The sequence below is a fragment of the Pinus tabuliformis genome, chromosome 6 (assembly GCF_031772625.1).
Source record: "Pinus tabuliformis cultivar Carrire ecotype Pingquan chromosome 6, CPIR1, whole genome shotgun sequence".
Lineage (NCBI taxonomy): Eukaryota > Viridiplantae > Streptophyta > Pinopsida > Pinales > Pinaceae > Pinus > Pinus tabuliformis.
Window position 1 is genome coordinate 1,870,649,112 of NC_142292.1, and position 25,420 is coordinate 1,870,674,531.

Genomic DNA, 25,420 nt, shown 5'->3' on the forward strand with positions numbered 1-25,420 from the left:
GTTTTGTCAAAAAGGCAAATGAGATACCAAAGATTGAGATTAGTGGCCCTCAAGCTCGCTCTCGTGCCTTGCAGCTCAAGGAGTAGGGCCTCATTGGGTAGTTCATAGGCCTCTAGCCCTTTCCGCGCTTAGTTCTGTCCTGGATAGAAAAGAACTAGAAGCCGCTCATAAAAGGAGACGTCATCTCATCATTCTGTGGTAAGGGCTTCTACACTTTCTACTTTGAAAATAGGCAAAATAGAGATTTAGTATTCAAGAGGGGCCCTTATTTCAAGGGATCCAAGGGGTTATATTTGGATAGGTGGAGTCCTAGCTTCAACCCGGACAGTGATGTTCCTTCTTCAATCCCGGTCTGGGTGAAGCTTCCCTACCTCCCCCTTCACTGCTGGAACGATGCAACCTTTCGACTGATTGGGAATTCTCTAGGGAAATATAGAGATTGTGCTGAGCCAAAGGATGGTTTATTTGCCTGTGCAAGGATTTGTGTGGAAGTCAACCTAGAAAAAGGGCTCCCAGCCGCAGTCAATCTTTGTATGGATAGTTGGGCACATGTGCAAGAAGTGGACTACAACCAGTTGCTATTCAAATGTAAACTCTGTTATGAATATGGGCACTTTGCCAAAAGTTGCCCCAAGCATCAGGACACATCGGAAATGTGAAAATTTCTAAATCTAACAAATCAGAAATCCTACTACAGTTAACTGATTTGCATTACCTACTTGTGTTCTTCGTTTTAACAAGTTATTTTCAGAAAATTCAGAAAATCTTAATGCAAATACACTGCAACCTACACCAATATATGGATCAAGTACTGAAAAATAAATGAGACAATAACACAAAGGACACACTTATTTTTGGAGTAAACATCCCCGAAAAACCAAATACGGGAAAACCGGTGCAGCGACTCTGAGGGTTTTTTATTATTAAGCAGTGGTTCTGAATACAGACGCTGGTTGCCCTCCTGGCAAACCAATGACAGAGAAATACAATGGCGGAAAACCTGAGTGAGTTTTACCTCAATTCACCCTGCAGATTCCAGCTGATCTGGCAGCAAAACTGGCTAGCCCCGGCTACAACTGTGTTGCCCCTTCGCAGTAACTGCGTGGGCCTCCACGGAGCTCTCTGAGGCTCTGCGTCAGCTCTTCTACCAACTACGTCAGCTTTCCCGGTTGTTCTAGCAATTTCGGCTTTCTGCGTGAAAGGCATCTTTCTCCTCTGCGTTGGCCCTTCAAGACTGCGTGGGCCCAGACTGGCCCAATGTCAGGTCTTCCTGGCTACCGCGCTGCCTCCACAAGCTTCTCTCCGCCTCTCTATCAGTATTCCCGAACTATCCCTGCCGCTTAGCTGCAAGATCTCCCCAATCAATTTCCCTCCTGAGAACTTATCACCTCAGAAAATCAATTTCCTCAATCTCTCTATGTGTGTTCTCCAACTGACCCCAAGCCTTCCTTTATACTTTTCCTATTGAGAAATCAACGGTCGTGATCTAATCTCTAATCAACAGCTAAGATTAAATTAAACTTGATCCTCGTCTCTTAGAAGCTTCTCACCCATATTTTCATTAATACCCATTATTTTTTTACTTTTCCTAAGTTTAGACTTAGGAACCCCATTAAAAATGTTAATTATTTTAATAAAATACAATCCGTGTGGAATTTCTCCAAACGATTTCTGGGTCTTGGAGATCTCATGTGTTCTAGCCCCTCCAAATTTCGGAGCTAGAGCACATCCGATGCTACCCAATAATCAACACTCCCTCTTAGCAAGGAATGTGCTCTAGCAATACTTCCTAGCAGAAGTATCACACTAATCCACAGCATCGGTCCTCTGCACTATTGATGCTTGGACTGCTGCCCTTCATCCACTACATTGTTGCAATCTGTACTGTTGCTCATGACAGTGCCACTATTACTGTTGCATCTATACTATAGCTCCCTCTCAATATGTTGCATCATGCTGCCCATAGCACTGCCACTGCTAACTGTTGCACTGCAACTCCGTTCTTGAGAAGTAAGCAACTGAAAAGCCACCCAAAATCTGACATGTTGATCAGTCTGGATGCCCCTTGACGCTGAACCTACCTCTGCTGCTAATATGTGCTGACCCTTTGATGCTACTGCGTTGTTGTTGTATCTGTTATGTGCCTTTCGCACTACTGCAACACTCCATTGCGTTGCTTCATACTTTGGTACTCTAGCTCTGCCACTATTGCTCCATCATCCCTCGCACCGACTCCCGTCACTCTGCTATTGTCATTAAGGGCTCTTGTAGCCGTATGTGATCCAAGAGTTTGGGCACCTCAAGGATCCTGCCCCCAAGGTAGTCCTCCCGACTATAGCTCAATATCGCCCCACCTCTTCTCTAGAGGTGCATGAGCACTCACGACGCAATAATCATCGTCCTCTACGTTAGCTTTCACTAGAGCAGCCTTTGAGTCAGACTTCTCTTCTTTGCCCTTCTTCCGAAGGCACTACGTGGTGAAATGACCCATTTCTCCACATCTGAAGCATCTGACTTTGGATATGTCCTTCTTCTTTCGTTTTTGCTGCCCTTGTTGTTCCGCTAATGCGAGAGTCGCATTCTCCTCTTCCTCCTCCTTGATTCTGATCCCTTTGTTGCTGCTTCCTGCCTTGGTCAACCGTCTGATCTCTTGCTATCGAAGAGATGCCCACATCTCCTCCCAGCTGGGAAGAAAAGCCCTACCCAAGATGCTTTGGACAAAGGTTTCCCAGTCTTCAGTGACTGCATTCAGGGTAGTCCTTACCATAAATTCAGCATCTGGTGTAGACCCTATAGAAGTTAGCTGGTCACGGATCCTTTGCAACCTAAGAAGGAAGGGATCAATTTCTTCTCCCTTCTGCATTTGAAATCGTCTCAGCTGACTCTCAAGCAACACCTTCCGCTGAATGGAAGTTCCCTCGTACAATGTGGTCAGGGCCTCCCACATTTCCCTTTGTTGTTATTTTTTTACAACTCATTGGTGGATAGATTGTGGCACTGAGGCACCACAATTACAAGAATTCGCCATCAGAGTTCAGATTCAACCCTACAATGCTTCTTCTTGTGAGCGCAATTGGTCAGTGTTTAAGCACATCCACAGCAAAAAGAGAAACAGGTTGGAGCATGAGAGGTTGGAGAAGTTGGTTTTCATCTACTACAACCTTTGAATGCTCACAAAACAAGTGCAACCAAATGATACAGATCAAATTTTATTGGATACTATTGATTTAGAGTCTGATTGGGTTGTGGTGGAGGAGGCCCCTGATTTGAGTTGGCTTGATGAAGAGACTGAGGATCTCTCTAGTTTGCCATCTCAAATGGAAACTCCAAATACACCTACCTCACAGTTGCTTCAGCCTTCCGATGTTACCACTAGCTCCACGAGGGTTTATTGTAGGCGTGGTCGTCCATGAGTGATGAGACTCAAGATTGTTATGAGACAATCATTTATCATTTATGAAATATGTATTTGAATTTTGAACTTGCTAACATTTTTTATTTTAATTATGGAATCATGAGTCCTTTTCTTATTCAGTATCTAAATGTTTTGCTTACAAAAATCGAATATGTTATGTTGTATTTTTATAGATATGAGATGATGTTATGAATTATTGCATATATTGTGGTTTTTATAACTTATAAGGATTGGAATTGTCATTAGTTTCTTTTTTGTGCTTAAAATTTACCATATTTAAAAAAAAAAAAATTGTATTTTGATGAGTCTTATACGAGTCTCATAAGGGTCGTTCCTGAGTCTTATACGAGGCGACTAGTCAATGCCATGACAAGTCTTATATGAGTATGAGTCGTGCAACATTGCATTATACTTTAAGTTGACCTTTTTCCTCAATGTATTTTTTTTTTAATTTTAAATACCCTTTTAATCCTCTTCTAATAATATATATATAATTACTTAATATGCTCCTCTTTTTGACTTCTAAAATTCTTATAAAAATTATCACACCTTTTCAATATTGAATACTTTATTGGACTTCCCTATCAATCATAGGAATAATCATTTTTTTTTGTTTTTGTTTACTTGATTTTGATAACCTCGTTCCTTTTGTGACAATGACCGCTTTTACTAAACTCCAAACTTTGACTATTTGGTTTAAATTCATTAAATGAGCATAGATTATCAAAGGTCGCAATGTTTCGTCCTTCCTCGTTGTGCCTCTTTAGGTTGGATTTTGGCCAAGACTCAGTCCACAAATTTGCAAGGCTGGGTAATGTACAGAAGAAATATTTTTTAGCGCAAACTGAGTGGTCTCCGTTCAGTGTGTAAGCAGTGATAATTAACCGGCAGCAGCTTGTAAACTGCAAGATTTGGGTGCAGCTACGGCGTCATGCAGTGATAGTAGGTTGTGTTGCTGAAGACAAGAATGTGGGCAAGGGCACGAGGAGAGGCGGAGCGGTAAAAGCATGGGGTTCCTGTCAGCGGCTGGAGTTTGTGCAGATGGGGCTCCAGCGGCATACGGTTGTTGTGATATGCTCGTCGTCGGGGTATGATGGCGAGGGTTAACGTGACGGCGGTGGCGGCGGGGAGCTGTTGGCAATGGCCCACAGAGGCAGCGGCGGCAATCAGAGGTCAGTGATATCTTGGCGGCATCAACAATGCCATGTCGTGCAGTGGATGACTATTGTAACGGGTTTTTTTTCCGTATTTGTTTTTTATAACGAACAAGTTTTTTTATTATTAATTTTTTTATATAAATTTTTTTATTTTGTTTATATTTTTTTAATATAAATAACTCCCTTTTTCAATCTTTGACCTTTTTTTTAATATTTTTTCTATATCTTTTTTAATATCTTTTTTTCTAATAATTTTTTTTAAACTCTTTCTTTAAGTATTTTGATTTCTTTTTTTTAATATATTTAAATTGCCAAAGGCCTAAATGGTGAAACAAGCAGATCAAAGAACCTCCAAACTCTTGTAGCGAAACGCTTCAACGGCAACAAGGTTGACGAATTTTGATGGTCAAAGACCTAGATCGGAGAACACGACTTTGTGCAGCGATTAAGCGGCAAGAGGATCGAACTGCTCTAATACCAATGTAACGAAAAAAGTTCGTCTACTCAAAGGAATGCTCTGATACCAATGTAACGAATATAGCAAGTTAAACATTCCAAAAGACTTGGAATGTAAAGATCTCCATTGAAGATACAAGAATATATATTAAAATGTATGAATGAGAATCTGATGTTACAAATGAGAGAGAAAGCCTGCTTATGTACCCTAGGCAGGTGTCCCTTTATGAACAGTCATGTCCTTTAGGGACATACCTCTTCATTAACTAATTACTAATTAATCATTATTTATTATTTATATTTACATTATTTATATCTATATTTTATTCATAACATATTTCACACAGAGTATTGTTATTTTCTTTAATGTGACCATGGCAATGCGTTTGTACACATTCTGGATTATTTCACTGGTATACCAATTCCAAGTAATAACTTAATGGGATCTAGAAAAATTTTAAATTCTGGTATATATATAAAACGCAGTAAGTCTGCTAGCCTTGCAAAAGGCTCTTTTGTGTGGTCCAGATTCTTATTTGAGATTAGATGTCTTTCATTGTGTTGTTTTACAGCTTACTTTGATGATTATGCCCTTGACTTAGTAACATTCTTGTGCGATGGTAAATACAATACTGAATATGTTATTTGGTTTGAACATAAGGATTCATTTTCCCATTTTTTTAACATCTACAGCACTCTAGAATCTAAATACCAGGTCTATATTTGACAGTATCTTCGTTCAATGGATCAAGGTTTGTTATTGAAGTGTATCTGAATAATTTACAGTTACACATTAAACAATTGTTTTTTTCAAACAGGGCATTTCATCTTAAGTTCTAATCCAAACAAATTTAATCAGTCAGTGAATGCAGTACTTATAAATCCATTTGAAAATAGCATTGCATTTTTTTTTTCCAGCGATATGATGATTTGATGTTAATCTCATCATGAGTATATAATCTATGCTCATCTTTGGAAGCTTATTTGACTCTTTTTGAAATCAAATGGATGATGGTTGTATTTCTTTCGATTCTTGATGAATTCATAATACACTATATGAATTAACATGGCATTTCAAAGACACACAGAGATATTTTTTGGGTAGTTGCTATTGAAGGAGTCTCACTAATTTCAATTATTCCAACAGCTATTTGGTACTCATTTTAGGCATCAGGCTTTGCAAAATAAATTTAGAAAAAATATTTCTTCACATAAATATTTTCAAACTAAGCCTCTATTTGGGTGTCATTTCCCCTTGAGAAATTCCTTGCCAAAATTAGATAAGCACCTTTTCTTTCGGGTTGAGTTAGTTGAACTAGTCCTGGGGTTGATTTCCCCTATACCACAATAAACACAGGATTAGTTGAGGGATTCACTCCTTGGCTTAGATCTTTCTAAGCCTAAAGAGTGGGGTGATCACCAGGTGACAGATTGTGGCCACTTTATAGTATCCATAGGTAATCCTGTGAGAAAGGTTAGGACTTTTCCTCTAAGGAGAATCCAAGGGTTAACACATTCTATTTATTGGCTGCCCTAGCTAGGGTTGAAGGTTTAGGCCCTCTTGATCTTTTCGTGAAATCACACTTGAAGAATAATGTATTGTTGGCTGTTTGTTCTATAATGAAGGCTTCCTACTCTTGTCTACTTCATTTATAGTTTCAAATGTGGTTGTCTCTTAATTATTCGTGGCTGCACATTATTACTTGGCTGATTCTGTACTGGTTGCAGGAAGTAACTTTGGAAAAGAACTACTTTAATTTTCTGCATATTGAAGTAAATCCAAGTGGTTAGAGCATGTTTATAACAGCTGACTACACATATTTCCATATTATTCAAACCATCGTGATTGTTTATCCTGACTCCATTCCCCAATTGGGCAGGCACTACTGTTAGCAATACATCATCCCTTAAATTTTAGAAAATATCATAATCCTCTTTTTTAGGGTTTCCAACTTTCCCTCTTCAACCAGAAAACAACCAGCCTAAAGTGAGAGGAAGAGTTGTTGTGGTGACAGTGAGCAACCTTCCTATATGGCCCTACAGTTGCACTTGGTTTTTGGACTTTGAATATCTTTGAGTGTGGGTCTCGGAGGTAACAAGAAATGTGATGGACAAGTGATGTAGCACTTCATTCTTCAATTTCATCTCATGTTTTATACTGAAACCAGAAATAACCTATCTTCACAATTAATCAAACATCACACAGCCGCATCCACATTTTGATCAGGCTTCTAATTGAAAAAATAACTTAAATTTTATTGTATTTAAGTAGAAAGCAACAAACAGTGTAACACTGGGAGACAGCTTCATCTTAAAAGACTGGAATAGGAAAATCAAAGGTTGTCAACATGACTTACTTGAATTCAACTTCTGGTTTATTATGTCTTTCAACTTCCTGGCAAGGAAAGTTCTGTAGCAACATTGGAAAATCAAAGCAGAACAAACTGGTCAGTAGTCCTATAGATAAAACGTTATTATGAGATACAAAGAATGGCATGCAAAAACAACTCTAGGAAGTCGAATGGTACATATTATGTATTGAAAAATGCTCCATACTTGCTTGTACAACTTGTCTCATTGCATAACTTACTGAGTTGCTTCTTATTATCTATCTCAAGCACCCAATGAATCTTTACACTAGCAACCTTGAGCATAGCTATATAAGCAACAGAGAGCAAAACATTCTAGAGGCAAATAATAGTTCATACAAAATTAACCATGTACAGAAACAATTTTCCAATTCGTATTCAACTCCCATATCTTCTCTCATCCAACCATCTAGTAGGGCCCACACCCACTACAAGAATGGATTGTGTGCAGTGCCCACTACAGTCAATGTTTCAGGCCAAAGAACTAAATTTCCTCAATGATGTGGTCAAAGAAAATGATTCATAAATGAATGGAACTATCTCACTTCAAGTTTATCATACAAAAAATTTATAGAGGATCTATTCTGGTGTTTCTGTGTCACCTTCAATATATTTCCAAAACAAAATATTCTTAAAAGCCAAAAAATTTGGTGCTTCTTAACTGTGGAAGGTGATTCCTGACAGCTTACTAACAATAGTTAAACCTTCTCACATGTAATACCTCAGTGTTCATAAAAATAATCCTTGAAGACCTAAGTAACCTGACACGTGGATTCGGGATTCGTCGGATACGGGGATTCGAGTGTCGGATTTGGACACGTTGACCCCCTGGAACAGGACACATTCGGATACGTTATATATATATATATTAAAAATTAGATATTTCTTACACAAATTCATTGATTTCAAACATAGATCTTCATCTAGATGTAAGTTTTACAGTTTACAAAGTAAGTTTGTAACATTATAGCATGCATAGTACATACAAAATTCAAATACATGTCACATAAATGATAAAGCAATGAATCATAAATTCTAAATTCATAAATGATAAATCATAATACATATTCAATTCATCAATGATCCAATAGGAGAAAGAGAACATCGTAAGATAAACTTATAAAGACACTGACAGCTGTAGTTTCTTCACTGAGTCATCAAAATCAAAATGTGTTACATAGGTAGTGCAATGCCAATGGAAAATATAAATAGAAAATACAAAACAACTGCAAGTATACAAGCCTCAAGGCAGTAGGTAGCCCATGACTCATGAGTCATCAATCCTCATAGTCATCATCAAAATCAGCATCACTGTACTCATCATCATGGTCACCACTGCTCTCCTCTGCATCCTCCTCCTCCCCTGTATCCAAAGTCGTCGCTGCATCTATTGGTGTGGAGGATGACCCCTCTACAATATCACCATCATCAAATCTAACAAGCTCTAGCACTGGATCATTGAGATCCATGTTGGCCAATGCCAACTCAACAATGTTGTCCAGGGCCATATCATCAAGAAAGACATCCCACATCTTTGTCTTTCCCTTCAACCACTCTTCCTTTGCCTGTAAATAAGACGAAGGTTGGTGTGCACATACACCATTGTCTATGCCCTGGACTGCTCAAGCCTGCTCTTCTTAACATTATAGAAATTTCCATATGTGCTCCAATTCCTCTCGCAACAAGAGGACGAAGTCACCTGAGAGAGGAACCTCATGGCTAACTGTTTAGAAGAGGGCTTGTTGCCCCATGATTTTTCCCACCAAGAACAGGGCTTCTTAGCCCCCTTGTCTCTAATCACATCATATCCTGCAAATCGACCAGTGCCAGTGGAAAACTCTGCAAAGGCATCCTCCACCTCGTCAAGCAATGCTCTATCCTGAAAAACCCACCTGAATGCATCTTTCCTCCCCTGTGATATTTCACCATCCATGTGGGGAGGGAATCTACGAGAAGGTCCACCATTCAGCCACTCATGGTTGTAGTATTTTGGGTTCAATGAGTGAGCCAAAGAATGTAAAGGTGTGCAATTCTTGTCCCATTTGCGGACAAGAATATCCTATATAGTACCACAGAAGGCCTCTAGTGATGTCTCGTACTCGGGGCACTCACTCTGTAGAATAATGCTCCTCACAGACTCAATCATGGAATCCCATCCCTCATAAACCTCTCGTAGGATGGGCTTGTCTGTATCTGCAAATCGAAGCAAAGAAATGATAGGGTCCATGATCTGAATAATTAGATCTACCCTCTCCCACCAAGCATCATCTAGCACTGTGTCCTTCACTCTTTTAGAGGCTACTTGATCTGTCTTTCTCCAAAAAGACAAAAACTCTGAAATACCCATGGCCCCAAGAGCAGTCTTGACCTCCCTCAACCTCTTCAACATGATGAATGAAGAGGCAAACCATGTATCCGCAATCTTCAACAATGATAGATTGTTGTATTCCTTGTAGATAGTGAGGGCATTTGTATGATTTTGTACAAAGTTACGGATATATCGTGCATCTTCAATAATGTTACCAATCCAAAGCACATCAAAAGCAATGGATTTCAGTGCTAAGTTCAATGAATGGACAATGCAAGGTGTCCAAAACACTTTTGCATATTTAAATTCCACAGTCATGCCAGCAACCTTGCAAACAGGTGCATTATCTGTAATGATTTGCACACAAGAATCAACACATATATCTTCAATAACTTTAATAAACAACTCACCCATATATTGTGCATCCTTGTATTCTCCAAGTGTATCCACTGCTTTCAAGAAAACTGGACCATTCATCATCATGGTCACCACTGCTCTCCTCTACATCCTCCTCCTCCCCTGTATCCAAAGTCGTCTCTACAGCTATTGGTGTGGAGGATGACCCCTGTACAATATCACCACCATCAAATCTAACAGGCTCTAGCACTAGATCATTGAGATCCATGTTGGCCAATGCCAACTCAACACTGTTGTCTAGGGCCATATCATCAGGAAAGACATCCCACATCTTTGTCTTTCCCTTCAACCACTCTTCCCTCTACCTGTAAATAAGACGAAGTTTGGTGTGCACATACACCATTGTTTATGCCCTGGACTGCTCAAGCCTGCTATTCTTAACACTATAGAAATTCCCATATGTGCTCCAATTCCTCTTGCAACAAGAGGATGAAGTCACCTGAGAGAGGAGCCTAATGGCTAACTGCTGTAGAGGAGGGCTTGTTGCCCCATGATTTTGCCCACCAAGAATAGGGCTTCTTAGCCCCCTTGTGTCTAATCACATCATATCCTGCAAATCGACCAGTGCCAGTGGAAAACTCTGCAAAGGCATCCTCCACCTCGTCAAGCAATGCTCTATCCTGAAAAACCCACCTGAATGCATCTTTCCTCCCCTGTGAGATTTCACCAACCATGTGAGGAGGGAATTTACGGGAAGGTCCACCATTCAGCCACTCATGGCTATAGTATTTTGGGTTCAATGAGTGAGCCAAACAATGTAAAGGTGTGCAATTCTTGTCCCATCTGCTGACAAGAATATCTTGTATAGTACCACAGAAGGCCTCTGGTGATGTCTCGTACTCGGGGCACTCACTCTGTAGAATAATGCCCCTCACAAACTCAATCATGGAATCCCATCCCTCATAAACCTCTCCTAGGATGGGCTTGTTTGTATCTGCAAATCAAAGCAAAGAAATGATAGGGTCCATGATCTGAATAATTAGATCTACCCTCTCCCACCAAGCATCATCTAGAACTGTGTCATTCACTCTTTTAGAGGCTACTTAATTTGTCTTTCTCCAAAAAGACAAAAACTCTGAAATAACCATGGCCCCAAGAGCAGTCTTGACCTCCCTCAACCTCTTCAACATGATGAATGAAGAGGCAAACCGTGTATCTGCAATCTTCAACAATGATAGATTGTTGTATTCTTTGTAGATAGTGAGGGCATTTGTATGATTTTGTACAAAGTTATGGATATGTCGTGCATCCTCAATAATGTTACCAATCCAAAGCACATCAAAAGCAATGGATTTCAGTGCTAAGTTCAATGAATGGACAATGCAAGGTGTCCAAAACACTTTTGGATATTTAGCTTCCACAGTCATGCCAGCAGCCTTGCAAACGAGTGCATTATCTATAATGATTTTCACACAAGAATCAACACATACATCTTCAATAACTTTAATAAACAACTCACCCATATATTGTGCATCCTTGTATTCTCCAAGTGTATCCACTGCTTTCAAAAAAATTGGACCATTCAAGGAAGACACCATGAAGTTGATGAGTGGGTGCCGTGTTGGATTTGTCCATCCATCAGAAACAATGCTAACCCCAGATGTTGGCCATGATGCTTTAATAGGCTCAAGCATTTTTTGCACCTCTTTTTTTGCCTTCGTCAACAATGTGGTTCTAAGCTTCTCTGAACCAGGAGGCACATACCATGATGGAGCCCCGTGAGTTAGAGCTCGACACATCTCAATAAATAGAGGTGAGCGTGCAACATTAAAGGATATGAAGTTTTGATAGAAACAAAAAAGCAATGGTGAGATCAAGCTCTTCCCGTTTCTCTTTTTGAAAAATCTTGTCCATTGGACCAAGTGAAATTGTCTTTCTTTTTGCTGCTTGTCCCCCACTAGAACTCTCAAATGGAAATTTGTTGCTGCCTTTCCTCAAAAATGGAAGGGGGTCATCATTCTTGGTTTTTTTTATTTTGCAGCCACATTTGCCATACCAACAATGAACTCTTTTTCCATTTCTTTCCTCTTTTGTAAAGGAACTTGTGTACAAGCTCCAACTCCACAACCTGGTAAAGCCAACAAATGGCCTTTCACACAAAAATATGTGCTTGTAAAAGTATTGTGGAAAAAGTTGCATCTCCAATTCACATTGCCTCCTCCCTTCACCTTGTTGCTTGGCCCATCGTCTCTTGTGACATATTTCCACAAGGGATATTTCTCAAATGTTACCTTTATTAGGAAGGCTTCCCTCAACATTACTTGCAGCAGACTCTGATGAAATTGGGGGAGGAGGGGCATCTCCAATGGGGAAATTCTTCCCCCTTTTGCCCCCTACCTGCTACCCTTGATTGAGCCATGAATACTGTAAAAAAATAAACAAAACATGCACAAATTTGTAAAAGAAATGCATATACAAACTGTTGTAATACAAATGCAAAAAAAATAGAGAGGAAATGCACTTACCTGTTGCTTGAATCTCCTTGAAAACGCTCCAAACCCTTGGCTCCTTGCTCCAAACTCCTCACAGCAAACCCACAGCTCAACTATTGCAAAAGAAATGACAGCAAATGATGAAAAAAAAGTCATTTCCGCCCTTTATTGGCCGCGCGGGTCCCAAAATTCCGGATTCGTGTCCGAATTTTGGGACACAATGTGTCTGATTGGGACACGATCCAGATTCGATCGTGTCCCAATTAGAAACGATGTGTCACGAAATCCGGACACGATTTAGATCGAATCGTATCGGGTTCGACGGATCCGGACATGTGGCCCTCTAAGAGCGAATCCGATTTCAGAGTTGAAGACATGAAATGCTCAGATGAGTTCTACAAAATGTACATTGCTGCGAGAATGACTAATCTTATTTAAATGTGAGACAAACTAATATAAATTTAGCCTCAAAGGTTAGCTCAATCGGTTGGGCCATTGTTACAAGGACATTGCAGGTAATCTGACACTGTGTAGGTCCCCATTTGAATTCCTACAGGGTCAGGCACTAAGTCTACACCACCCACTTTACAGTAGGTACCATCCTTGGAATGAGAGGAAGTGCCTGGAAATTTCCTGGAGAGTTATTTCCAAGATAAATAAAAACTAAATGAATAAATTTTAAGCTACTCACGGTTAATGTCTCCTTTGTTCTTAACCAGAAGAAGAAATGGCGATAGGAAGATTTTATGTTAGATGCTACGACTCTTGCATTGTATTTAGCATTTTATGGCTGCTCTCTTCTATAGCTTTCGAAACGTCCAGTTGTTTTGTTTCAAGGTTATGTACAAGTGAAAGGTGCTATCGCATGATATGGTTGGGTGGCGAGGGGGGTGGAACTAAGTTGTTGTTCACTTTAACGATAAATTTCTAAAGGAAATTATAATATTGGCCAAAAAAATTCATGCACTGTTAATGCACAATTTCGTCAAGGCCTATTTGTGATAAGAGGTTGAAGCACTGGGTGTTCCTAGGAGAATTTCCAACGGAGCAAGACAGTGAATGTTCTAGAGTAAGCAGGGATTGAAAGACAGTTGACACCATTGTCTGTGTTGTCTATGTTGTACAAGATGAGTTCATCTCATGGGAATGCTTTCAGAATTGTTGAGAACAAATATCAGTACTGTGTTGAATCAGAAATGCTTTCGTGGAAGATTTTCGGATGGAACCGTGTATAGGATTAATACCCTGTCCAACTTTTTGGGTGGACCCTCTAGAGAAAAGCTTGTTGAACATGTAAAGGCATTGTCTAAGACTCTAATGTTGGGGAAGAAGTTTATGGTGCTCTAGGTTATTTTATTATATGGAAGGTAGAGTGTCCTCTTATTGTAATAGGGGAGTCTTTGAGAAAACCTAAGGCTGAAGGAATGGAAATGAATCATTCGGGTATTAAAGTGAATGTTGAGCAAGGCTAAGGTAGAACCATTTATTGAATGTTCTTTCTAACGAGCGATGAATAGAACAGCAGATGATGATATAGATTTTATCACAAATTTTGTTAGTTTCTTGATCCGAATTGGATCATTATATTATTTGTCATCCACCTTGATGCTTTTAGAGTGGAAAAAGTGGAGGAATCAGTGCACAGGACCATTTTTACCGGCAATACCAGTTTGGAAAATTTTGGGTCAAAAACTTCAAGAGCCATTTTGAGGTCTTAAATGAACACTTTTGTGGTCTCGGCCTTGCTACGGACCTAGATTCCATAATCTACATGTTGATATCTTTCGAGACCTTGCTACGGACCTAGATTCCATAATCTAAATGTTGATACCTTTCCAACGGCACAAGAATTGCCTCAATCGGAGGTCGTATGAGAAAGTTATGCCTCCTGGAAGTTCAACTATCAAAGATTCAAAATTGACCATAATTGGAGAGGATGCCACGTCAACCCCCATTACTCATGGAAAAGGGGCTATCCACATGATCATGATGAAGAAGACTCTAGAAAAGTCCATATTGTAATTCTGGTTAAGAGTTGGAGTCAAACCTAACGACTAGTAGGCTATCGGGATGTGTTATAACCGGGACACTAGGAGGAAAAGAGGTTTCTTTCTTTGAGTGCATTTTGTTCCATACATGAGCAAAGTAGCCATGAGGGATAGGGAGAGCACACAAAGGAATTGTACATTATAGTAGCCCACGGGCCACAGGCCTTACTTCTTTGTACTCGTAGTCATTTTCTATTTAAAGAAAGAGAGCAAAGCAGTCTTACCTTCCAACTAGGTTTTCTCCCAAACGGGTTTCCAAGGTTATATCTTGTGTCAATCGTGGTTTGTGAGTTTATTTCGCTATTCTCTATTTTATGCTATGCAATAACGGTAATTTTACAGATCCATAAATCTAAAAAGAAATAAATCCTCATAATGTAGATTTCGGATTTTTAAGTATAGATGTATTAAATTTGTTGTGACGAACTGTCCAACGGAATATTCACAGTAGCTTACAAATTAGTTCTAGTCAACAACACATGCCATACCTGTCGTTGAATGGCCTGTGAAGTACTGTTACGTTATAGTAACTAAGTAAATTTATTAATGTCCAACTAATGACCACAAAAGTAGGTCAATGGAACTAAAGAAGGGTACAATCAGTATGACTACAATATGGGAGTGCAAGCGCATCTCCTAAAAAAAATGCTAAAAATAACATAGAGAGAAAAAACCAATGGTAGTGTTGTCGCGACACGTATATAAGAGACTGTGGTATAAGACAAAATCCGCAATAGTCTGCAGCACGATACAAAATAGTAATGGCCTGCTAAAAAGGAATGAGTGAGTGAGATTTTTATAGTTTCTTAAAGATTTTTCTTAGTTTATAGTTTCTTATATATTTTTCGAAGGGAGAGAAAGCAGACTATGTTGGACTATTGTCAAATTGGAGAAACAGCTTGAACTAGACATCGAAGATGCAAAAAGACCAGAAGATGATGAAGATTCTTTTTCAGTGTAGTATTGAAGTGTCATTTTGATAGTCCCCTGATGGTTTAGCCTATCAACAAATCAAAATATGCACAATTCTAGATCAAGGACACAAGAAAGCTTCGATCATATAAATTTATGACACTAATGAATTAGACTACATCTAGAATAGTTTTCAAAAGATAGTAAAGGACATGGCCCTAGTCAGTATGGCCAAGAAGGAAAAAGGAAAGGATTCCAAGTATAACAATGAGGGGGGAGTTGTTGAAAAATGTAACTAGTGTCGGTCTTCATAATTGTATTTTTCAAAAGAAAGAAAAAGAATTTTTTATTGTAAAAGAAAAATGACTTATTAAAGCATGGGTTTCATGCTTGGGTTATTGGTCAATAGGTAAAAGCATCCATTGTGTGCTCTAGGATTTTTGTTGAGTCAAAATTATTATATAAAAGACTACAGCATACAAGCACTTTAATTGACAGAAACATGAATATTATATTAATTAATGATTGATTGATTACACTGTGGGAGGCCCTGGGTTGAATATCATGCCCTTTAATTACTTACTAGTTACAATTAATTTAATTTTATATAACATTGCCCTCCCCTTGAAAAGATGCTTTGCCCCAAAGCATACGTAATGATGGGTGTTGTTGGCGAAATGCTTTTGTCTCCCAAGAAGCTTCTTCTTCTGGAAAGTCCTTCCACTTGATCAAGTAATTTTGGATTACTTATGATCACAGCTTCTTTTCCCTGATGGAGATGATACCTTCTAGTTCTAGAATAACCCTTCCTTCGTCATCTAAAGTCGGAAGTGTTGTTTGCGCTGATTGATGTTGACCAAGTGCTTTTTTAAGGCAGGATACATGGAAAACGTTGTGAACACGACTTTTATTAGGAAGGCTTAAACTGTATGCTACTTTGTTGATCTTTTTGTTGATCTGGTATGGTCCATAAAACCTTGGTGCCAATTTTTTTCCTTCTATTTTAAGGACAACTGCTTATAAGGCTAGATTTTAACAAATACCCATTCTCCAACTTCAAATTCTCTTTCAGCTATGTTCCGATCAACTTGCTGCTTCATACAATTCCTTGCATTATTTAGATTTTCTTTTAGGGTTTGGATGATTTTTTGGGTTTCTTCTAACTGGTTTTTAACAGCAGGAAGCTTTGTCTCGATGATAGCAGAGTCCTTCCATTTCGGAGGTTCGTAACCGTACAGAACCTAAAATGGAGTCATTTTCGCTAACGTGTGGTAAGTAGAATTGTACCAACATTCAGCGAGATGTAACCACTGAACCCACTTATTTTGTTTGTCTGTGGCATAACAACGTAAGTAGGCTTCTAAACATTTATTGACAACCTCTGTTTGGCCATCTATTTGAGGATGGTAAGCTGAACTCATGTTGAGGTAGGTTCCTATATGTTTGAAAAATTCCTTACAAAAATGACCCTCAAATTTGGCATTTATGTCCTTTACAATGACCTTGGGAAATCCATGTAATTTGTAAACCATTTTGCAAAATATCTCAACGATTTGTTTTGTTGAGTCTGATTTCCTCATTGCAATAAAGTGAGCATACTTGGTGAGTCTATCGACTACTACAAGAATTTTATCCTTACCATCAGACACAGGTAAACATTCAATAAAGTCCATTGATATTTCCTCCCATTTTTTATACAGGATGTTTAAGGGATGAGGTAGTCGGGTGTCATAATATTTTCATTTTTATTCCTCTAGCATTTATCACATTTTGCTACATATTTTTGAATATCATTACTCATTCCCTTCCAAAAGAATGACTGGCGTGCATTATAGTAGGTTTTAAAGAATCCTACATGTCCGGTTGATAGTGAATCATGCAACTCTTTGAGAACCTTGGCTTTAAATTTGGAATCTGCATTCAGATAAATTCTTCCCTTGTACCATAGAATATCATTCTTCCATTCAAATTTTGAATTATGTGTCTTAATTATAGCACTTGTTTCTGGGTCTTTTTCATATTCACTTCGAATCTCATTAAGCCATTCGGGCACAACCACTAAAACTGCAAGTAATGATGGTTCTTCGTCTTTCCTCGACAAAGCATCAACTACTACGTTATCTTTCCCTTTCTTATGTAATATATCCATGTCAAAGGTAGCGATTTTTTCTATCCATTTTTGTTGTTCTGTAGATAGTGTTTTCTGTTGGAGGAGATGTTGAAGACTATTATGATCTGTTCGTATTAAGAACTTACTTCCCAAGAGATATTATCTCCATTTGGCTAATGTGTGCATAATAGCAAGCATTTCCTTGTTGTATGTAGACTTGAGACATTCTTGCTTATTGAGCTTCCTGCTTTCAAATGCGATTGGGTGACCATCCTGCATTAGTACTGCTCCTATGCCAAACCCTGAAGCATCACATTCAATTACAATAGTTTTGAGAAGTCTAGAGTTGCCAATACAGGGGCATTAGACATGACTTCCTTCAAGTCTCCAAAACACTTTTATGCTTCATCATTCCATCGAAATGAGTTCTTCTTTAGAAGGTTCAATATGGGTGTGGTTATGGGCATAGTGCAAAAACCCAAAAACCCAATTTCTACGTGCAAAAACCCAAAAATATAAACAATTGACATTCTAGAAACATAAATTACAAACACACTGAGTTTTCTAACTTAATATGCACAACGGAAAATAAATCAGAATAAAAACACATCAAACCAACTCAGATATACCCAAGAAACCCCATCTCCGAGGAAAACCTGCAATGCTATGTGTTTTTATTATTCTTCTATAACAAAATATTTTCTTCTGAGAATTACAAGAAGGGAAAAACTTCCCAGTTAATCACAATAAAACACTCGATCTCCCTTCCTACACACTAGATCTGTGAAACTACTACGTAGATTAACAATTCGGCCCACATGTGCGATCGCACTTCCTTTCTCCTGCGCGCATGTGTGAATGGAACACTGGGTTGGATTGTAATAGCTCAGCCCTCACTCTATTTCTTCTGCTCAGATACTATGTTTTGTGATTCGCTATAACTCTCGATCTTCCTTCGCAGCACACCTCTTGTGCTCAACTAACTTGCCACTAACTCGCTCAATCTCCTCTTATAATTTCAATCTCAACCTTAATCTCCTTCTCAATGGCTAAGAATAAATCATGATCAATGGCTGAGATTAAATCATAAGCTAACTTGGGAACTTTTACTTTTTCCTGAGTCTAACTTTAGAAATAGTTAAATAAATTATTATTTCGCTGAAGTGGTAGTCTTTTGTGTTCTTCTACCAATCTTAGCACTTAGACAAGTAGAACACTTCTTCTCTACTCCAATCAACACTTTGTGCATCTCCCCACTGACTGTGAGTCCCACTGTCTACACTCGCAGTCAAGGGCTTTCTATGTTTTAGCATAGACCTCATACTTTATTTTCTTGTCCTTTATATAGGAGACATTTTGGTACCCTTATTTTTTGCCAACATCTTTGTACTCAACAGTCCCATTGAGCTGCTTGGTGGTCATTTGTCGAACATTAATAATATTATCTTATCTACCTTGTCATCCAATTGGATATTAACAAAGGAAAATGATACTTTCTATCTAAATGCTCATCTTGGGAAATTAACTATCAATAATAGTATTGGGTTGAACTATTGGCAACAAACAGCCTTCACTAAATAATTGACATTTTGGATAAAGTGGAATCGAACTTGTTGAACACTTATTTGGGCAATGCAATTCATAAACGAAACATTGGAAATCAAACATGTACAGAGATATAAGATAACATTATTTTTTTAATGTCCAACGAATGACCACAAAAGTAGGTCAATGGGACTGGAGGATACATCCAATAAAAGTATAACGTGGGAGTGCAAATGCCACTTCTAGAAAAGCTAAACCTAATACAAAAAAAAAATGCAAAACGAGGTAATGAAAAATACAAACAATAGGACATCCTCATGAACATGAACATGTATAAAATTGTATCAACGGGCCAGTGAAGAGCCCATGGGGAGAGAGCTAAATATGAGGTCCATGATGTCAAGAATGCCCAAGTCTAATAGTCAATAGTAAGGAGGGTGACCGGGGCATTGGCTCACTGTCTGAGTCCTCTTGAGCTATCTGGGAATCTGGCTACATGATCCTGGGGGAAGGAAGGAGCAAGGTTTACTCCTAACATTTGAGACCGAAAGAAAAAAGCTCTGGATAAGTCTCTAGCTGCTCTGTTGCGGCTGGTAAGGAATCTGTTTGGGGGAGAGGAGGGTGCCCTGCTCTAGATCCGCCTAGAATTGATCCCCCTAGTGCTCTAGAATTGCATAGACTGATGTGCAGAAAGGAAGGAGCAAGGTTTACTCCTAACATTTGAGACCGAAAGAAAAAAGCTCTGGATAAGTCTCTAGTTGCTTTGTTGCGGCTGGTAAGGAATCTGTTGGGGGGAGAGGAGGGTGCCCTACTCTAGATCCGCCTAGAATTGATCCCCCTAGTGCTCTAGAATTGCATAGACTGATGTGTTATTCGGCACCTCCAAACCAGTCTCAAGGATATCAATAGGCATCCTCTAGTGGGGGACTGAGGGGAGACCCAACATATCACTACTCTATTGTTAGTCAGATCAACCTAAAAGTATGATGTGATCGTCCAGGTCATCCCATTGCGATGCAGCATATGTAGGGCCAAATTTGTTGAAGAAAGTGTAACTAGGTTCGGACTTCATAAATGTACTTTTGATATTTGTATTTATTCAAGAAAAGAAATATTATTTTTGTTATATTAATCAATGAGTTTCTTGCTCATTGTAGTAGGTCTAGAACATGTTAAAGTGTTATAGGAGAATCAAAGAGTCAAAAGAAAATGTTGAAGACCCTTAAGGGCATGTTACACCATGTATATACTTGTATAAGGAGTCAAAGGATATCCCTCCAAGCAAAGTCAATTTCTCTCCATGCAACGACAAAAAAATGATGAAGAAACTTCAAGTCATCCTAGAGTGTACAAGTCGGCCTCAAGTCGGCCTAAAGGAGGGACAGTCCTCTATATATAGAGGTTGTCCACTCCCTCATAACGTCATGTACTCATCTCTGAAATCAGCGAAGAAGGACAGCCGAGAAAAGGTGAAGAGAAGACAAGTGTAAGGAGCCTCTAGTGCAGCGAAGAAGGAGAAGTCTAGACCGAAGTCAAAAGGATTGTTTCTAGGGTGGAAAACAGTCACACGTGCGAGAAACAAAGGCATCTCTACATTCATAATAGCAGCAACATAACAGTCCTATATTTATCTTTGTTTGGGCTAGAAAGTTAGGCCTACAAGGCCTCCTACTCAAGCGAAGAAAACTCTCTCTCAAGCGAAGGTGAAAGGACCCTAATTCATAAGGATACCTACCACACATGCTAGAATCTAGGGTTGTTGTACAGTCACATCTGTCTACATATACATCTCAAGAAGAATCTCGTTTGATCAAGAGAAAGGTGTCTCCACAAGTAAAGGACATCACTAGGTATAGAAGAGAAGAAACTCATCTAGAGCTCACATAAACAAGGTCTATCTCCAGTGAAAGAACGAAGAAGGAGTATGAAGTGTCGGGGAGCAAAGTGCTGGAAGAAGGAAGAGTAAGTGTCGGGGAACAAAGTGCAAAAAGGAGGAAGGACTTGACTTGTGCTTGGAGGACATTCTAGTCAAGGGTCTAGGGTTTGGCATTGATCAATCAGAAGCTTCAATAAGAGAAACTTACCAAAGGGTTTTCCTCTCAAAGAGAGAGAGGTTTTGGCCTGTTGATTTGGGGTAGCATCGGATGTGCTCTAGCCATGAAAATTGGTGGAGAGGCTAAAGCAGATGAGATCTCCATGACCCAGAAATGGTTTGGGCAGATTCTAACCAATTTGGGAGATATTAAATAATTAATATTTTTAATGGAGTTCCTAAGTCTAAACTTAGGAAAAATAAAATATTAATGGGTATTAATATAAAATTGGGTTAGAATATTCCAAAAGTCATGGATCAAGCCAAATCTAATCTTAGCTGTTGATTAGAGATGTAATCTCGGCCGTTGATGGACCAACGAGAAAAGTATAAGAAGAGGCTTGAGGGTCAGTTGGAGAATACACTAGAGTGATCAGTCATTCTATTCTCTAGAGCGGGGTTTGCTAAGAGATAGAATCAATGATCAGCAGCAAGGGGCAGTGAATACATAGCAGAGAGGCAAAGTTGGTACCAGAGAGACAGCGCAGAGCTGGGAGAGGTCGACAGAGAGGCAGCTGGGTGCTACGCAGAGGTAGCTAGGAGCTGCGCAGAGCCAAGAGAGGCCAGCGTGTGTGATGCAGAGGGTTTAAGGGTTGACGCAGAGGCTCCAGAAGCTGACGCAAAGGCTAGCAGAGCTGACGCAGCTCCAAGAGGTAGAGTTGGGAGGTTCTCGTGGGGCAGACTGGATGCTGGTGAGCCAAGAAGGGTGACGCAGTCCCTATCAGAGTGACGCAGAGCAGTGAAGCTGCAATTGTTGTTGTGGGATCGTTCATCTGGTGATTGATCAGCTGGAATATCTGTCTCCGAGGAGAGGTACTACCGCCGAGGGCATTCTCTTTTGGGTGAGCCATTTCTGGCACCCTAGTTGTATTCTGAAAACTGCATAATAATAAAACCTTCTGAATAGCTGCACTGGTTTTCCCACATTGGGTTTTTCCTTGGACATTGGTCCACAAATAACGATGTCGCTTGTGTGCTTATTTTTCTTTTAGTTGATGATCTATAGATGTTGATATTGTACTTGTGTTTATTTTTAGTATTTACATGGTAAATAACTTGTTAAGTAATTAAACAAGTAGGAAGAAATAAACCAGATAGTACAGGAAGAATTTCTAACCGGTTAAAATTAGAAATTCCAACATGGCCCTGGCAGAGAGCCAACATCTTGTATTCTTGTTCTTATGTTTTTGGTAGCAGTTTGATGAAGTAAACACACATGCATTAATAAGAAGAGAAGAAGATTAAGCTAACAAGATAACTTGTAAAAGAGCTTCACAAATTGTTATCAAGTCTAGAAGAATCCCACTATTCATCATTACCCTTGATTCTTCAACATGGAATCAGAGCTAAGGTGACACTTCAAGGAAAGGGCATCTCAAGAACACTCATAAGGTGATTCGTCAAGGAAGAACATCTCAAGGACATCTACAAGGTTGAAGCATCAAGTCAAGAAGTCTCAATCTCATCAAGGACAAGAAACGACTACAAGAAGACTACAAAGCAAAAGGAAAAGCCTTTTATACAAAGGCACCTACAAGAAGAGCAAATCAAGAAGGGACCTACATCAAGCCACATCATCTTCAAAAGGAAAAACTCTACAAGCACAAGTCATCAAGCAATCAACCAAGTCCATTTGAAGAAAGCAACTTAAAGAACATCAAGATCCAAGGAAGGAAAGCCATCAAGTCTTCAAGAAGAAAGCAAGTCCACTACATCTCAAACTCTAACAAGTAAGTATATGTGATGGGAATGAGATTTTAGGGTTTAATCAAAATCCCTTTCCCTTTAAAAAATCAATCCTAGACCTGTGGGTCATGGGCCCACAAGTCTATCGGGAGCCTTCTTTCGGCCTAAGCCTTTTTAAATAGCGCTTGACCATCGGAACCCATAGTATTATCGGAATTCCATTTAAAATCAGAGCATCAAACCTTAACAGCAATACACAAAAACACGGGAAAATTCCGCTCTCGAATATATAGCCGGACTTCAGATCTTATAGACCCGAATCCATATATCGTGTTGAAAAGTGTGCAACAAGAAATGCTTGTTGAGAGTGCAACAAGATGATGGAGCTTAGTGAAAAGAGTCACCTTCACTAAGTGGGCCCGCAGGCTATTTTTGGCGCAAGTCTATTTTTAGACTATGTCTATTTTTAGACATATGGATCATGTCTATGGATTACAGGTTGTTGTTTATGGATGATTGATCAAGTTGGAAAAAAAATAGATGGACTTCTATTTTTGATGAAAGTGTGAGTGATCACAGTGTGAGTGATCAAAGTCAAAAATAGAAAAGTCAAATATTATTATCTCACAATAATATTTGGACTATAAACTTAATCTTATTCTCTTGGAGCACTTCAGGATGAACTACGGATGTGGTACATGCAGATCCCAGAGGGAAATACGTGGTTACCTGTGGGATGACTAATATTTGCATGCATGACTTCAGTTAGAACTCAATCAGTTGAGTTTGGTGGAGTTGATGGAGTTGTGTTCAGTTTAGCTTTGTTAAACTGGTTGTATTTAGTCTAACTGATCAATAGACTAGAGATGAGTTGGGTGAATTAGTTATTAATTAATTCACAAGTTATTAACTCATAATACAACTATAGAATACATCAGTTAACTCAGTTGCATGTCAGTGCATGTTTAGTTCAGCAGGGACAAGTGGTAGAGTATCAGATTGCTATCAGTTGTGACTATAGTTGTGCACCAGATCTTGCACAATAAAGGGATTGAGTATGCCAATGAGTTAGCTCACGTATTTGCCCACATTATAGCTTGTGCTCACGTCCAACAAAGTGTGAGTGACTATTTTGCAGGTGAAATACGAGTTTGGGAAGCCATTCTCATCAGTTCTTGAGCAGGTATTGAGCAGTGGACGCAGGCAAGCAGTGGAATAGATTTGGAGATCAGATCTGAGCTGTATTGTGTGTAACAGGTGGAGATACTTGTGAGAAGTATTATGTTGTGTATTGTTACATGATTCAATCAATATAAAATACAGATAGTTGGGGTTTTTAGCGAGATGCTTTCCCCGGGATACATACTGTGTTAATGAGTTTGATTGATGCTTCTATGTGTGCCTGTGAATGTTTCTGCTTCTGTAAATTGATGATCAACGTAGAGGAGATTATGTATTATACATGTTCCGCTTAAGTGTATAATCAGGATAATCTCTGTGAATATGTGTCATATTATTCAAAATTTCTACATGGTAGCAGAGCTGCTTGATTTGTAGAAGAGATTTTTACAGGATATCAAGCGAGGATTGATCATTGGATCTATTATTCAGAAAGTGTTTACATTTTATTTCTTCAGGCAGAGTCTGTAATCGGGCCAGGTAGCCTCTGGATTCATCCTTCTTTTGGAAGGTGAGATATCCGGTGAATGCCTAGACAGTCAATCTCTATACAAGAAATACTTTGTTCTCACGAATTTTAGATCGGAAGCGGTTGAGTTTTTTGTGCTGGTGGAATTCGAATTTAATTCCAAAGCAAGAGTGAAACTTAGAAACATTCAGTGTGAGAATGGAGACAGTATGCCCCAGTATCTCACGAAATTCACCCAATGTTGGGATGAGCTGGGAAGTGTGGGGGTGACTGTCGGATGAGGATGGTGAGTCTAGCACTCCTTGACCTTCCTAAGAGTTGGCATAACTACCAGGACTCGGTGAATGGAAGGGAGAAACTGCCAAATTGGGAACGACCATGGTCGGATTTGATGCAGGAGGAGATTAGACGGAGCACCAGAGACAGTTCTTCATCCATGCAGGATGAGGAGAACTGTGCCTTAGCGAGTAAGGCGAAGAAGGGGAAGGGGAAGGTTTCTCTTTCCGAATCCAATTCTTCCAATGACGGGAAGAAGGTTGACAAGGCGAAGGTGAGATGCTTTCGTTGTCATGAGTTGGGTCATTATGCTACTAATTTCCCAAAGAAGAAGTCCAAGAAGGGATCCGGGGAAGGATCTGAAGGTGAGGCAGCCTCACTTGCTTCACAGTTTGAGTTGGACTTCACACTCTTCGCATGCATGGTTTCATCCATGATGGGAAGTGGTTGGTTTCTTGACAGTGGAGGTTCTTTCCACATGACCAGTGACAAAAGTTTGTTCAGTACTTTGGAGGAGAAAGATCTCCAGATACTCATAGGGATGGGTAA

General features: G+C 39.3%; 1 protein-coding gene across 2 annotated transcripts in view; it reads right to left on the reverse strand.

Annotated features, from left to right (window-relative positions):
- The window catches only part of LOC149266608 (actin-related protein 2/3 complex subunit 4), a 348,674-nt gene that overhangs the window by 258,673 nt on the left and 64,581 nt on the right, over nucleotides 1–25,420 (reverse strand). For both annotated transcript variants that reach the window (XM_089397075.1, XM_089397078.1), the window contains exon 3: nucleotides 7,386–7,438. In XM_089397075.1, the coding sequence (XP_089253201.1) occupies nucleotides 7,386–7,438 (53 nt within the window). The remainder of the gene's footprint in view (nucleotides 1–7,385; nucleotides 7,439–25,420) is intronic.